The 13,639-nt window shown below is 49.2% G+C and overlaps 1 protein-coding gene across 3 annotated transcripts in view; it reads right to left on the bottom strand.

Annotated features, from left to right (window-relative positions):
• CPNE9 (copine family member 9) overlaps positions 1-13,639 on the bottom strand; it is a 28,141-nt gene that overhangs the window by 8,119 nt on the left and 6,383 nt on the right. The window contains exons 2-18 of one of the 3 annotated variants that reach the window (XM_004368300.1): positions 13,196-13,301; positions 12,670-12,710; positions 12,503-12,549; positions 12,306-12,409; positions 11,788-11,824; positions 11,561-11,563; positions 11,277-11,353; positions 6,039-6,102; positions 5,804-5,907; positions 5,448-5,552; positions 3,825-3,866; positions 3,402-3,477; positions 3,242-3,295; positions 2,762-2,823; positions 1,796-1,842; positions 699-880; positions 315-442 (exon numbers count right to left, since the gene is read on the bottom strand). In XM_004368300.1, the coding sequence (XP_004368357.1) occupies positions 315-442; positions 699-880; positions 1,796-1,842; positions 2,762-2,823; positions 3,242-3,295; positions 3,402-3,477; positions 3,825-3,866; positions 5,448-5,552; positions 5,804-5,907; positions 6,039-6,102; positions 11,277-11,353; positions 11,561-11,563; positions 11,788-11,824; positions 12,306-12,409; positions 12,503-12,549; positions 12,670-12,710; positions 13,196-13,263 (1,241 nt within the window). In that variant the 5' untranslated portion in view covers positions 13,264-13,301. Of the gene's footprint in view, positions 1-314; positions 443-698; positions 881-1,795; positions 1,843-2,761; positions 2,824-3,241; positions 3,296-3,401; positions 3,478-3,824; positions 3,867-5,447; positions 5,553-5,803; positions 5,908-6,038; positions 6,103-11,276; positions 11,354-11,560; positions 11,564-11,787; positions 11,825-12,305; positions 12,410-12,502; positions 12,550-12,669; positions 12,711-13,195; positions 13,427-13,639 lie in introns of those variants that run through there. The other 2 variants (XM_004368301.2, XM_023737559.1) reach the window with 2 other exon arrangements.

Here is a 13,639-nt window from a genome sequence, read left to right as displayed (position 1 = left end):
CCCAAGATTATACCCAGGTCTTATGTCAAAGCTTATGCCTTAACTGGTGTTCTATAGGCCCTTCTCTCTTTCACCCAAACTTGAGGGCTGGGCTGTCATTTCCAGGGACTGGGGTTGGGGTAATCTGTTGGTACTCTCTCTGCCCCAGAATAAGGATTTATGTAACCTCTTTGTACTAGGGCCTGGCCAATACTGAACCTTTCACCTCCGCCCCAAAGCTCAAGTTCACCCAAGAGTGGCCCTGGCTACTTTTGGGGAGTCAGCTTCCGGTCTGGATCCTCTACTTCTCCTCCAACCCCACGCAGCTCCCTTACCTGGCCACCTGGTTGATGACAGGAGCAAAGTAGGTGGGTCCGTATAGCTGCACTGTGCGCAGGCTCTGGAAGTAGCTCTCCAGCACGCCCTCAATGCCAGCACAGTTAGGGTCCTCATCATTGTTGTTCTGTCAGGGAAGACGCCCTGCCAGGCTGAGCCCATGCAGGGTACACCCAGAAGTGCTCTGATCCCAGCTCACTCCTTCCTTTTCCCATCACCCTCTTTCAGGCTCCCCTCCAAACTCCAGCCCTGCTCCCTTCCCTGCTCCGCCACCCTCTCATAAAGGTCTTTGACCCTTAGAAGAAATATAAATAGAGGAAATTCATCAACACGGGTGGGCCAGATGCCAGGGCACAGAGTGTAGGCTCTGGACCATCCCGTACCAGGGGGAACTGGTGGGAGATCCGTCCCTCTGGGGGCAGCTTGGCACCAAAGCCGTAGGCTGGGAAGAGCTTGTCGCTGTCATAGTCCTGGATAATCTCTCCCACTGCCTTGAGGGCCATGGCATAGGCGCTGAGCTGGTAGGGACTCATGTAGTGTAGGGAGGTGGGCTGCAGGGGATTCCCTGTAGGAACACAGGAGCACCATGGTCACCTGGTTTATCCATCTATTCACCTGCCTATCCTTGTTTGCATCCATCTCCCTTTCCATTCATCCACCCTCTACCCATCTACTCCCTCATTATTTCCCCTGTTCATGAATCTGTTCATTTATCCATATGTCTACTCGCCCATCCCTATATCTATTCATCTATTTATCCAACTACCCACACATACATCCACCCATTCATTTACTTGGCTATACATCCATCTTTCAATCCACTTATCCATCTCCATGCATCTACCTCTCCATTCTCTTATTTAACTGTCTACCCACCTATCCATCCATTCATCCACTTGTCCATTTAATTTTTTTGTCCGTTCAGCCATCTATCCATTCATTCATCCTTATCCATCCCATGCATTCACTCACCTATCTATCCTCCTATGGATCCTCCACCTATCCATTTGTCCATTTCCCCATCTACTTACCCACTCTTTCAACAACTTAAAGATCTGTCCATTTGTCTACCCACCTATTCATCCATGCATCCACTGGTCCAGGCTATTTTACTCACTCACTCATCCATCTACCCACCCTGTTTGTTCATCAATCTACCCATCCATTCATCATTAACCACCCATTCACCTATCCATCTTTCCTTACACCTCCATTCACTCCCATCTATCCATTTACTCATCTACCTATTGAGCCCTCTGTCCTTTCAACCTTCTTGTATCCATCTACCTGTCTATTTTCCTATACCCTCTGCCCACACTTCCACCCAGTTATCTCCCCAACACCTCTACCCCAACACCAGCCTGACTGGGATATGCCTCAAGCCTGGGCTTCCTGGCTAGGTGAACTCTTTTCCCCAGGCAAGGATCCAGCCAATCCCTAATGACTCCCTTGTAACACTGTTCCCCCATCCATGCCTCACCATTGGAAGCTGTGAAGTCAATAGCTACTGTGAAGTTCAGCTGTGTCCTGTTAGGAAAGTAGATGGGTCGAGAAGTGAGGAACTAATACTTATTAAATCAGTATTTCTCAAACATTAATGTGCATGTGAATCATCTGGATATCTTAGTGAAATGCAAATTCTGATTCAGACGGTCTGGATGGAGCCAAACATTCTGCATTTCTAACAAACTTCCAAATGATACTGATGCTGCTGGTTGATGGACTTTGGGTAGCAAAGTATTAAATGCCTACTGTGTGCCACGTGGAGCCCTGGTGGCATAGTGGTTAAAAGCTTGGCTGCTAATCAAAAAGTCAGTAGTTCAAATCCACCAGCCACTCCTTGGAAACTCTATAGGGCAGTTCTACCCTGTCCTATAGGGTCACTACGAGTTGGAATCAACTCGATTGCAATGGGTTTGGTTTTTTTTGTTTGGTGTGCCAAGTGTATTATATGTAATTTAATCTAACCCTTACTATAGCCCTGAAATAGTAATTAGTAATCCCACTTTACAGAGGAGAAAACTGAGGTTCAGAGAAGCAGAGTGCCTTTCCAGCTCTGCCTGCCTCCACTGAGCCAAGTGAAGTGTCCTCTATAGTCTGGCTTGGCTTCTCTTTCTCTCTTAGCCTCCCCCTGTTGCTTGGCCATAGCTTTTGTCTGGGCCCTGTCAAGTTACTGGAGCCACTGTTGAAGATCACTGGTTTGGCATCTTACTGGGGGAGGTGAGTGAGAGGACTGGAAGCTAGGAAGGTAAGGCGGCCCCATGAAGAGAACTAAGAGTGGCAATACTTTACACTTTACAGAGCACTTCATAGTTTGCCAAATGTTTCAAAGTTTACCTCCATGATTTCATTGGATGCTCACCATTCATAAATAAGAAAACTGAGGCTTTGAACTGGGAGTAACTCATTGCTGGGCTTTCAGCCCAGAGCTTGGCCTGTAACTTACCCGCCCTTTATGTAGTCGACAAAAGTAAATTCAGAGTCCACAGAGAAGGAGAGCAGTGTCACCTGTGGGACAGGAGAGGCAGCTCTGGCACTTGGGAAAGGTCAGTGGAAGTAGCAGAAGGGAGAGAGGTGTTGTAGAGCTTTGGAGAGAGGCATATGATGGGAGGTATATGATTTCCAACCCTCACCCTGTCCCACCTTGCAATTTCTTAAAGGGGAAAAAAGGGAGGCTGTCAGAAACATTTGGATTTCCAAAAGCATATTAAATTGGGAAATACAACTTAGAGTTCTTTTTATTCTACAAAAAATTAAAGATCCCTAAAGAAACATTTAAATAGTGCCACCTTGTGCCTAACACTACTACTGTATCCAAGTAATCTGTGCCCATCACCTTCCCCCACCCCCAACATTTGTCATGCTATTTCAGTGAGCTTGGAAACAGAAGGATCCAGAGAGGGCCAGAGCTCCAGGGAGCACTCACAGTTCCTGAGTTGACATATTTCTTCTTCTTACACTTCTTCCGAGGGTTAAGTACCTAAAGGAGGAAGATAACTGTCAAGGTGGAAACAGAGGAAGGGAGCTGCAGACTGTGTACTCAGGGATGGGGGCACGGGTAACCTGGGCAGGGCTGGAGCTCTCACCTCATACACCGTGAACTGGTTCTGGGCCTTGCTCAGCTCCCGGTAGCTGGTGGTGAACTCACCAATAAAATCATGGCTGCAACGAGGCCAGGCGTGAATGAGCAGCAGCTGCTGCTGGTTTGAAGCCAGCCCTGAACCCAGTCTTTATTCCCCCTATCCCTTGCCCCTACTCCAGCTGCAGGGTACTGGGGCTTCAGCCAGAAGAGGAGCCAAGCTAAGAGGGAGAAAAGGGGAGAAATAGTACACCAGAAAGACAACAGGGGAGTCAGGTGTACCTAAGGTCCTGGCATCTGTAAAATGGGGATAGCTATTATCACCCTTGCTGGCTCCCAAGGCTCCTTTGGGGTTCCTATGAATGTACTACATATTAAAAGGGATTGTCTGGGTTAAGTACAGGAGAGGGCCTATGTGGGGCAGTTATACCTTCCATCCCGGTCCCAGTCATACACATCAATCTTCACAGTTCTGAAACAGAAGATAAACAGGCTGGTTGTGTGTGTGGTAAATCCCAGAGACACCCCACCTGCTTAGGCAACACAAGTCATCTTCCATACACCCATCTGCCCCTCCGTCAACCTATTCATTTCCCAACCTATCTCCATCCATCCATCCTATCCATTTATTCATCAGTCCATGCATGTATCCAACCATCTACTACCACTATCACTATTCCTACTATTATTGCTATTACCACTATTAGACAAACAACCGGTTGCCATAGAGTTGATTCCTACCGCTATTACTACTACTTTTTTTTATCATTGTTAGAGTCTAACTATATTCCAGGCATTGTTCTCAGCACTTTACACATATTGTCTCATTTAATTTAACAACTACCTTATAAAGTAAGTACTATTATTATTCTTATTTTTGGATAAGGAAACCGAGGTACAAAAAAAAAAAAAAAGTAACTTGGCTAAGGTCCATAGCTAGTAAGTGATGAGCTGAGATCAACCTGATTCCAACATACTTGTTCTTAACTATTATATATAAGTCATTCCATATATCCATCTATCTACATGTCAGTCTATTCAACATCTATCTATCCATCTACTCACCCATTTAACCATACATTTGACAATCCAATTACCTTTTAATCCATCTAATTATCCACCCACTTAACCCACGTGAATCTATCCATTCACTTACTCATTGATATGCAAGCATCCATCTGTCTGTCCATCCACCTATCCAATCAAAAACCCAACCATCTCACATCTGTTCATCTTATCATCCATTCATCTGCCTAACCATTCATCTACTCATCTGTCTATGTGCCTATCCGTCCTTCCACCCACCCACCTATTCACCCATCTACATACTACCCATTTATTGGTTCATATGGTTAACTTATCCATATACTTTACACCCATTCATCAACTCATTCATCTACTAATCCATCCATCCATCTACCATCCCTTCATCTGTCTACCTACCAATCCTGTCATGCCACATATCCATCCGCTTTTTCATTCATCCATCTGCCCATTCATCCATCCACCAAACTTTCATGTATCTATCCATCTACTCATCCACTCACCAACTCATCCATCCATTCATCTATCTATCATTTGTCATCTTCCCATGCACTACTCCACCCATCATTTTGCCTATCCATTCACTGGCTATCCATTCATCCATTTTCCCCTCCATCCACCCACCAATCCTCTTATATACCCATCTACATATCCATTTATCTATTCATCAGTTTATCATCCAATTGCCCATCTATCCATCCATCCATTCATCCATCCATCCACGTATGGATGTGTCTGCCCATTAATTTGTTTATTTTCTGTTTCCTCCACTCATCTGCTTATCCATCCATCCATCCATCCACCCATCTACCCATTCTTCCATGGATAATTCACCTATCCATCTATGTGGCTATCCATTTGCCTCCCCATCCACTCATCTCCTTGCCTAGAACCCTGTCTCACTGAGAACCCTCCAACACTGTTGGAAACTGCTGCCATCATTCTGGGACCCAGGAATCCCACTCTTGTGACCTCATCCCCTTACCCCCCAGCTTATGCTAAAGCAGACCTGTCATAGTCTCCATTGCACAGTGCCCGCACAGGGATGCTGAAGGGCTGCCACACAGGGTTCAGCGTGTTTTTCACAACCTCTGTCTTGTGGCAGATGGTGAACCTGGACAGGAACAAGAAGATTGGGACCTGCCATAAGGTAGGACTGAGCCCGGAGACAAACTGCCCAGAGACAGATGTATTTAGTGAGTGGAGACTCTGGGATTCCCCTATTTGTTAAGCATATGTTTTGTGCTGCCTTGAGTGAATTCTAAGCTCAGGTCCTGGTAGAGTCCAAGGTGGTGCCCCCAACCCCGCATAAGAGCACTGATGGGCCCATGGTCATGTGGTGGGGGAGAGGGAGCGGTGACTCACGTGCCATCCTCATTGCTCCTGTAGAACACGAGGAAGGGATCTGATTTCCCAAAAAAGTCCTTTTTGTCCAGCTTGTTGGCACACAGCTGCATGGTGGCAATGTCCTAGAAGTGGATGAGTGGATGAGGTCAGACTGTTGACAGCCAAATTACCCACAGCCTTCAGTCATCCCACTAAAAGGAACTTGGGGAGAGAAGGGAAAGCCTCTTGGATCTAGCATGTGGCACCTACTAACCCGACAGTTGCTAAGCTCTTCTGCAGTCAGCAAGATGGTCCCACATTTCTTGCCTGGTACACCCCTGCAAGCAGAAAGGCCTCGTGGTAAGAGGGGTTAGAGTAGCCAGCTAGGACTGGGTTGGTCAATATGGGCTTTCCTGGGGATTCAATTCACCATTTACTGACCGTCCTCTGAGTGTGTCCCCTTCTATCCTGGGTGGTTCCTGGTTGGGAAGGGACTGATTTTGACTGGGAAAGGGTCTGTAGTCTGTAGGAAGGAGTTTGATAAGTGTAGATGGACATCTCCTAGTGGTAGTGAGGGAAAGACATGGGATTTAGAGTCACTGGACTCAGGGTGTATTTTGTGATTTTTAAGCTGTGTGACTCTGGGCGAGTTACTTCCCCCTTTTAGGCCTTAGTTTCTCTTCCATGAAATGGGAATCATGCCTACCTCTAGAGACTGTGAGGAGGTCTAAATGAATGCTTGGAAGGAAAAGCAATTTGTAAGCTTTATAGATGTGAAGATGGTTTTATTTCTCAAAGCAGGCCCTGGTATCTACTATATGCCAGACACTGAGCTAGGCTCAGAGGACATAAGTATGAATTGGCCAAGGACCCTGCCTTCAGAGAGCTTCCAGGGGGATGTGGATTGGCAAAGCCAATAAGCACGTGGAGTGTGATGTAGCATTACAGAACAAGAGAGGGGAATTTCTGTCCAGACCCAGGGACAACAGGGATGACTTGTTAAGTCAAAGCTTCTGTGTTTCACTACAAGGGAAGTCAGCACAACTGGACTAAACCAAAGCTAAGAAGGTTCCTGAACACAGCTAAACACTTCAAGGGACAGAGTAGCAGGGGCGGGGGTCTGAGGACCATGCTTTTAGGGGACATCTAGGTCAATTGGCATAACTAAGTTTATTAAGAAAATGTTCTGCATCCTACTTTGGTGAGTGGCATCTGGGGTCTTAAAAGCTAGAGAGCAGCCATCTAAGATGTATCAATTGGTCCTAACGCACCTGGAGCAAAGGAGAATGAAGAACACCAAAGTCACAAGAAAAGAATTAGCCCAAGAGACAGACAGGGCCACAGAAACTGGAGACTGCATCAACCTGCGACCAGAAAAACTAGATGGTGCCTGGCTACAACCAATGACCACCCTGACAGGGAATACAACAGTGATTCCCTGTTGAAGCAGGAGAAAAGTGGGGTGTAGAACTCAAATTCTAGTAAAAAAAAACAGACTTAATGGTCTGACTGAGACTAGAGGAACCCCAGAAAGCATGGCCCCCAGACTCTCTGTCAACCCAGCACTAAAACCATTCCTGAGGCCAACTCTTCTGTCAAAGATTAGACTGGACTATGGGACATAAAGTGATACTTGTGGAAGAGTGGGCTTCTTAGCTCGAGTAGATACATGAGACTAAATGGGAAGCTTCTGTCCGGAGGTGAGATGAGAAGGCAGAGAGGGTCAGGAGCTGGTTGAATGGACACGGGAAATCAGGGGTGGAAAGGAGGAATGTGCTGTCACAGTATAAGGAGAGCAATTAGGGTCACGTAACAATGTATGTATAAATTTTTTATGAGAGACTAACTTCAATTGTAAACTTACACTTAAAGTACAGCAATAAAAAAAAAAAAAAAGCTGCTGTGTTTTTCCAAGACTATAAAGAGTGAGATAAAAAAGACAAGGAAAGCCTTATCTTTTCCTGACCCTAGAAGACAGACTTCCATTGGCTTGCAGGGAGAATACAAGGATCCCACCCCAATTTTCCTTGGACCTCCAAGCAGTCAGGGACCTTGCTGATAGGGCCTGAAGGCTCTGATTCCCAAAAGGATCTAAAGTGTGGCAGAGAGAAAGCTAGGTCAGGAGGGTCCTGGATTCAAGTCCTGGCTCTAATTGTTATGTGACCTTCCCCATCTTCAAAGTGAGAATGTTGAACTATTTCTTTGACTCCTTCAGTATCTGACTCTGTGATTTAGAAAGACAGAGTGAATCCTGTCTGGAGCAAAGGAGAATGAAGAAAACCAAAGGCACAAGAAGAGTATTAGCCCAAAGGACTAAAGGACCACATGAACCAGGGACTCCACCAGCCTGAGCCTAGAAGAACTAAATGGGACCCGGCTACCACCACCACCAACCACTCTCACAGGGATCACAACAGACAGTCCCAGACAGAACGAGACAAACATGTAGAACAGAATTCAAATTCATGAAAAAAGACCAGACTTACTGGTCTGACAGAGACTGGAGGAACCCCCAAGACTATGGCCGCCGGACACTCAGTTAACCCAGAACTGAAACCACTCCCGAAGCCCACTTTTCAGACAAAGATTAGACAGGCCTATAAAACAAAAAAAACAACACACGTGAGGAATGTGCTTCTTAGTTCAATCAAATATACGAGACCAAATGGGTATCTCCTGCCCAAAAGCAAGATGAGAAGGCAGGCAGGGACAGGAACTGGACGAATGGCCACAGGGAACCTGGGGTGGAAAGGGGGAGCATGCTGTCACATTGTGGGGATTGCAACCAATGTCACAAAACAATACGTGTATAAATTTTTGAATGAGAAATTAAATTAATTAATTAAAAGACGGAGGGTAAGGAGGACAGGGACTATTCACCTGCGTATCTGGTACCACCAAGTCACTGATTCTACTGCCTTCTCACTGCCCTTCCCCTGCTTGATGTTCTCCCTCATCTCCTTACCCAGTCTGAATGCCACTCAACGATTATAATAATCAGTCACTTGCATTCTGCCCTTTTCCCTTGCCCTTCACATACTTTGACATACTTGCTTGGCAGAACCACCCACCATTGCCATCAAGTCGATTCCAACTCATAGCGACCCTATAGGACAGAGTAGAACTGTCCCATAGGGTTTCCAAGGAGTGGCTGGTGGATTTGAACTGCTGACCTTTTGGTTAGCAGCCAAGCTCTTAAACACAGTGCCACCGGAACCACAGCCCTAGTTAAATCCAGCTCTCTGCATAATCCATACTGCACCCATACAGCTGAACACACCAGAGAAAAACACAATCGTGCCAACTAGTCCCATTTTAAATGTATGATCACAACCTCAGGAGGGTCTTGACTAAGGCCTGGTAATCATACTAGACATTCCTAGTCCATTCACTCTCCAGCTTTGCTAGATGGCAGTTTCACTCCTCATCGTTCCTCAAAATCTCAACACCTTCTCCCACCCTCAGTCTCAGCTGATGACCTTGTTTCCTACTTTACTGAGAAAACTGAAACAACCAGAAGAGAATTACAGACCCCACCACCATGTCTACTCTGTCACCAGCATTTTCACCCACCCACTCTGCCCTCCTCCCCACTGCGATAGATAAACAGTCCATGTGTCTGTTTGTTCCTCCACTGGGCACTACAGTCCACGTCCTCTTGCCTGCTCGAGGAAACCAGCCCGGCAATTCTCCCCTCTTTTTCTTACATCAAAGTTTCAGTTTCTACTGGGTCATTCCTATCAATGTACAAACATGGTATAATTTTTCTCAAAAAATTACCTATTTCTCACATTAAAAACCAAAAAACTATTTTTGACCTCACTTCTCCCCCTAGCCACCACTCCATTTTTCTTCTCCTGTTTACAGAAAAACTTGAAAAATTCCCTGACTCCAGTTCCTCTCCTCCTATTAAATACTCTTCTAAACCTCTTCAATCAGACTTCCACCCCACCTGTCCTTCAAAACTGTACTTGTCAGAGTTACCTGTGACCTCTCTCATGCTGAACCCGGTGGCCGGTTCTCAGCCCTCATCCTACTTGACCTGCAGCAGCATTCGCCATGATTGGTCACTCTCCTCGATACACTTTCTCTACTTTGCTTCTAGGACATCACCACCTTCTCTTGGTTCTCCTCCTACTTTGTTAATTGCTCCTTTTCAGTTTCCTTTTCTAGCTTTTTCTCTTGGAGTCTCAGTCTTTGGCTTTTTCTCTTCTATTTCTCTATTTACTCCTTGGTAGAGCTTCTAAGATTCATGTATCCTACTGTGATTTCCAAGCTGTTTGATGTCAAACGGCATCCTTAACTTCTCTCTTCCTCTCACATCCATATTCAATCTGTCAGGAAATCTGTTGGCTCCACCTTCAAAGTATATCAGAATCTAACCACATCTCTCCACCCTGGTCCAAGCCCTCATGATCTCTCACCTGGATTACTGTAAAAACTTCTAATTGGCTCTCTGCTTCTAATTTTGGTGACTCAAGGTTTATTCTCAACCCAGCAGTCAGCATCATCCTTTGAAAGCATAAGTCAGATGATGTCACTCTTCTGCTCAGAACCCTTAAGTGGCTGCCATCTCATTTCAGAGCAAAAGCTAAAGTCCTTACAGGGCCCACCTGAACCCCTGTTAACTGTCCAACCTCCCCTCCCCCCTTCTCTTCCCCTTGCTCACTCTGCTCCAGCCACACTGGCCTCCTTGCTGTTTTTTGAAGGCATTGGGCTTTGCACTAGCAGTTTCCTCTGCTTGGAACATTCTTCCTCCAGATATCTGCACGGCTCACTCCCTCACCTCCTTCAGGTTGTTGCTCAGAAGGGACCTCTCCATCAGGCCTACCTGACCACCCTATTCAATATTGCAGTCCCACCCACCCAGCACTTCCAATCCCCTTTATGCTGCTCTACTGTGCCTTTTTCCCCACAGCACTTAATTTATTTTAATATATTATGCAATTCGCTTATTTGTCTATTTTGTATTGTTTCTCTCCCCGGTCAGAGTATAAGCTCCCTGAGGGCAGGAACCTTTGTCTTGTTCACAACTGCAACCCATCCCCTTGAACAGTGGCTGACAAGAGAGTCTGTGCCCAGTAGTAGTATATTTGTGAGATGGATGAGTCCCTGGTGCCAAGCACAGGGCATGGCATACAAAACATGCTATTAAGTATTTAGTGAGTGAATGTGATGGAAATCTCTGAGGATGTGATTGAGTCAGAGAAAGCTTCTCAGATGAGAGGGGGTTGGAAGTGGACCTTAAAGGTTGAATCAGAAAATGAGTGAGGAGAGACTGGGCTTGTCAGGCCTGAGAGTGACTTGGGCAGAGTCCTGGCGATTCGACTTTCTCACTAAGGGGATGGGAGCAGCGAAGGCCCCTGACAAGGGAAAATGCTCTGTCCTATAGGGTTGCCATGAGTCGGAATCGGCAGCAGGTTTGTGTTTTTGGGTTTATGGCTATCAGTGTCCTCGGGAGGGAGAATTTGGAGGCTCCCCCCCCCAACCCGCCCCTTCCCGTTTGGCTCACGTGAGGGATCTTTCTACGCGGCTGCCCTGGCCTCCGATCACCTCTCCCAGGGCCAGAAACGTTTGTCCCAGAAAATCCTGCGCAGGGACACGGAGTTAGAGAGACCAGAAAAATCTGGGGGCTCAGAGTCTAAGCCCAGCTCTGGTGGTGCTGCAGCACACGGCCAGGGCGGTTCCGAGGCGGTGGGACGGAGCAAGAGCCACCGCCGGCATGTGCTCCTCGTCTTGGTCCCACCATCAGTCCAAGATCCACCCCTAGCCCCGCCCAGCTCCACTCAGCCTCACCTTCTGCGGGTCCCAGCGGTGGAAGAAGGAAGGAAGAAGAGCAGTGAGTAAGGCGCGCAGATGGGAAACCGAGGCCCGAGCAGGAGTGGAGGGCCGGGAGGATGGGTTCGGTGCCAGAGGAAGATGGGGTTGGGATCATGTGGTAGAAGGGGTTCTAAGGAGGGTCGTTTAATACATTTCAGCGCCTCCTGTGTGCCTGGCCAGCCCGCGAGGGGACGCTCACTTACCGGTTTGGAGATGTTGGTTTTGGAGTCAACGTTGTACCTGGGAAGACAGTGGAGCTCGTTGGGTGTGGGGCAGGTGCCGGGCGGGATGGGAGAGAGGTTGGAAAAGGGTCGGACTCTGAATTCAGGTCAAAATTGTGTGTGGAGAGAGGAGAGGCCTTGGTCCCGAATTTCAACCTGGATCTTGTTTGAGGCAGGGGTCAGGGTCACAGAGGGTCAGGCAAGGCCAAGTCAGGGGCAATGATGGGAGCGGGGCCTAGACGGAGGCGGAGCTAAATTAGGAGCTGGGTTGTGGGCCCGGCCAGGCGTGGGGAGTGAACTGGATAGGGTCAGATCTAAGGGCGAGGCCAAGGTAGACTTGGGGGCGGGGATAAGATGAATGGAGCCATTCAGAGTGGGACGGAGCTGGGCCCGGGGAGGAGCCAGGACGGGGAGGGGTGGCAGGGGCGGGGCCGAGGCAGAATCCCGTGTGGATCCAGGTCAGGGGCCCCGCCGAGCCAGAATTATGGGCGGGGCCTCACACATCGAAGCGCAGGTTTTGCTTTTCCTCAAAGAAATAGTCGAGGACGAATTTCCGCAGGAAGTCTGGGTTCAGCGTGTTGTCGATCACCTCGGTCCGTCCGAACTGGGCGGGGAGGCGGAGGATCAGCTCGAGGCCTGCAGGGGGCAGGTCATTTCCGGGGGCAGCTCTGGGCTGGGAGGGGGCTCTGGGACTCACCTCCCGCCACTCTTGGCTGGCCCGGCTCTGCGTGTAAAGCACTACCACTGCGGGTGGGGGCGGGGGCAGGGAAGGACATCAGGTCGGCCCGCACCCCTTCCTCGTCTCCCTGCCCCTCAGCTGCGCCTGGACCCCAAGCTCCCCCTCCCCGCCCTAGGGCCGCCTACTCGGGTCGGACTTGGAGAAGGTGTCGATGTCCAGCAGGTTCCTAGAGAAAGCGACAGACAGACGGATAAGGGTGGGTTACTCGGAGCTCAGCTCCTCGACCCTGTCCTGAGTCGGGCACCTGGCGGACGTGTGAGGCTCAGGTCCTACCCTCCCGGCCCTGTCAAAACCATGGACAGCGCCGGAAGTATCAACCCAGAACCGTTTCTCTGCGGACTGGACGTGTACGCGTTCACACTGCCTTCAAGGGCCAAAGAAAGAGGGGTCGCCCCAGAACTTTGTCCTCCTGGGGCCCAGGTCCTCCAGAATTCCCGCGACCCACCCCTTGAGCCCGCAGGCTCAACCCTTTTTTGCAGGGTGGGGGATTAATCAAGGAGACCCCCTCCTCGACCCTGACAACAGTTCCTCAGCCACGATTTTCCGGTCCCAGATGCCTTTCCCCTAGGGTCCAGCCCCTTTCTCTGCCGAGCCCCGTAGCCAACTGGGGCTTGGGCAGCGCCTAAACCCTTCCCGGCGCAGCCCGCTCACCGGCAGGATACGGTGATTTCAATCTTGGTGGCCGGGACGCTGCGCTCAGAGACTCCGCTGAGAGACATGGCTGGTCCGGAGGCAGCGGGACGGGGGCCGCCGGGGGCTAGGGGCGGCGGCGGTGGGGCCGGCCCATGTGCCGCGGCGGCGGCAGCGGCGGCTGCACTCCTTCCTGCCCTGCGTGCGTTCCCGCCGCTCGCTGCCTGAGTGTGGCCGCCGGCAGCAGAGGCTCCAGATGGCAGCATAGCCCCGCCCGGCCCTGCGGGCGGCCCCCATCCCATTGGAGCAGGATCAAGCCGGCCAGGAACCTTACCTAAATCCCCCACCCCAATTTACACCTTGGGAGAGTCCACCCCTCGCAACTCTCCTGGGTGCTGAAAACCAAGGCACTAGTCCGCTGCGCTGAAGCATTTGGGGTGCCTGATACCTGTTTGGGTCCTCGCC

The sequence above is a fragment of the Trichechus manatus genome, unplaced genomic scaffold, assembly GCF_000243295.1.
Source record: "Trichechus manatus latirostris isolate Lorelei unplaced genomic scaffold, TriManLat1.0 scaffold00001, whole genome shotgun sequence".
Classification (NCBI taxonomy): Eukaryota; Metazoa; Chordata; class Mammalia; order Sirenia; family Trichechidae; genus Trichechus; species Trichechus manatus.
Note: the sequence above shows the minus strand (reverse complement) of the source record. Positions and strands in the feature narration are given on the sequence as shown.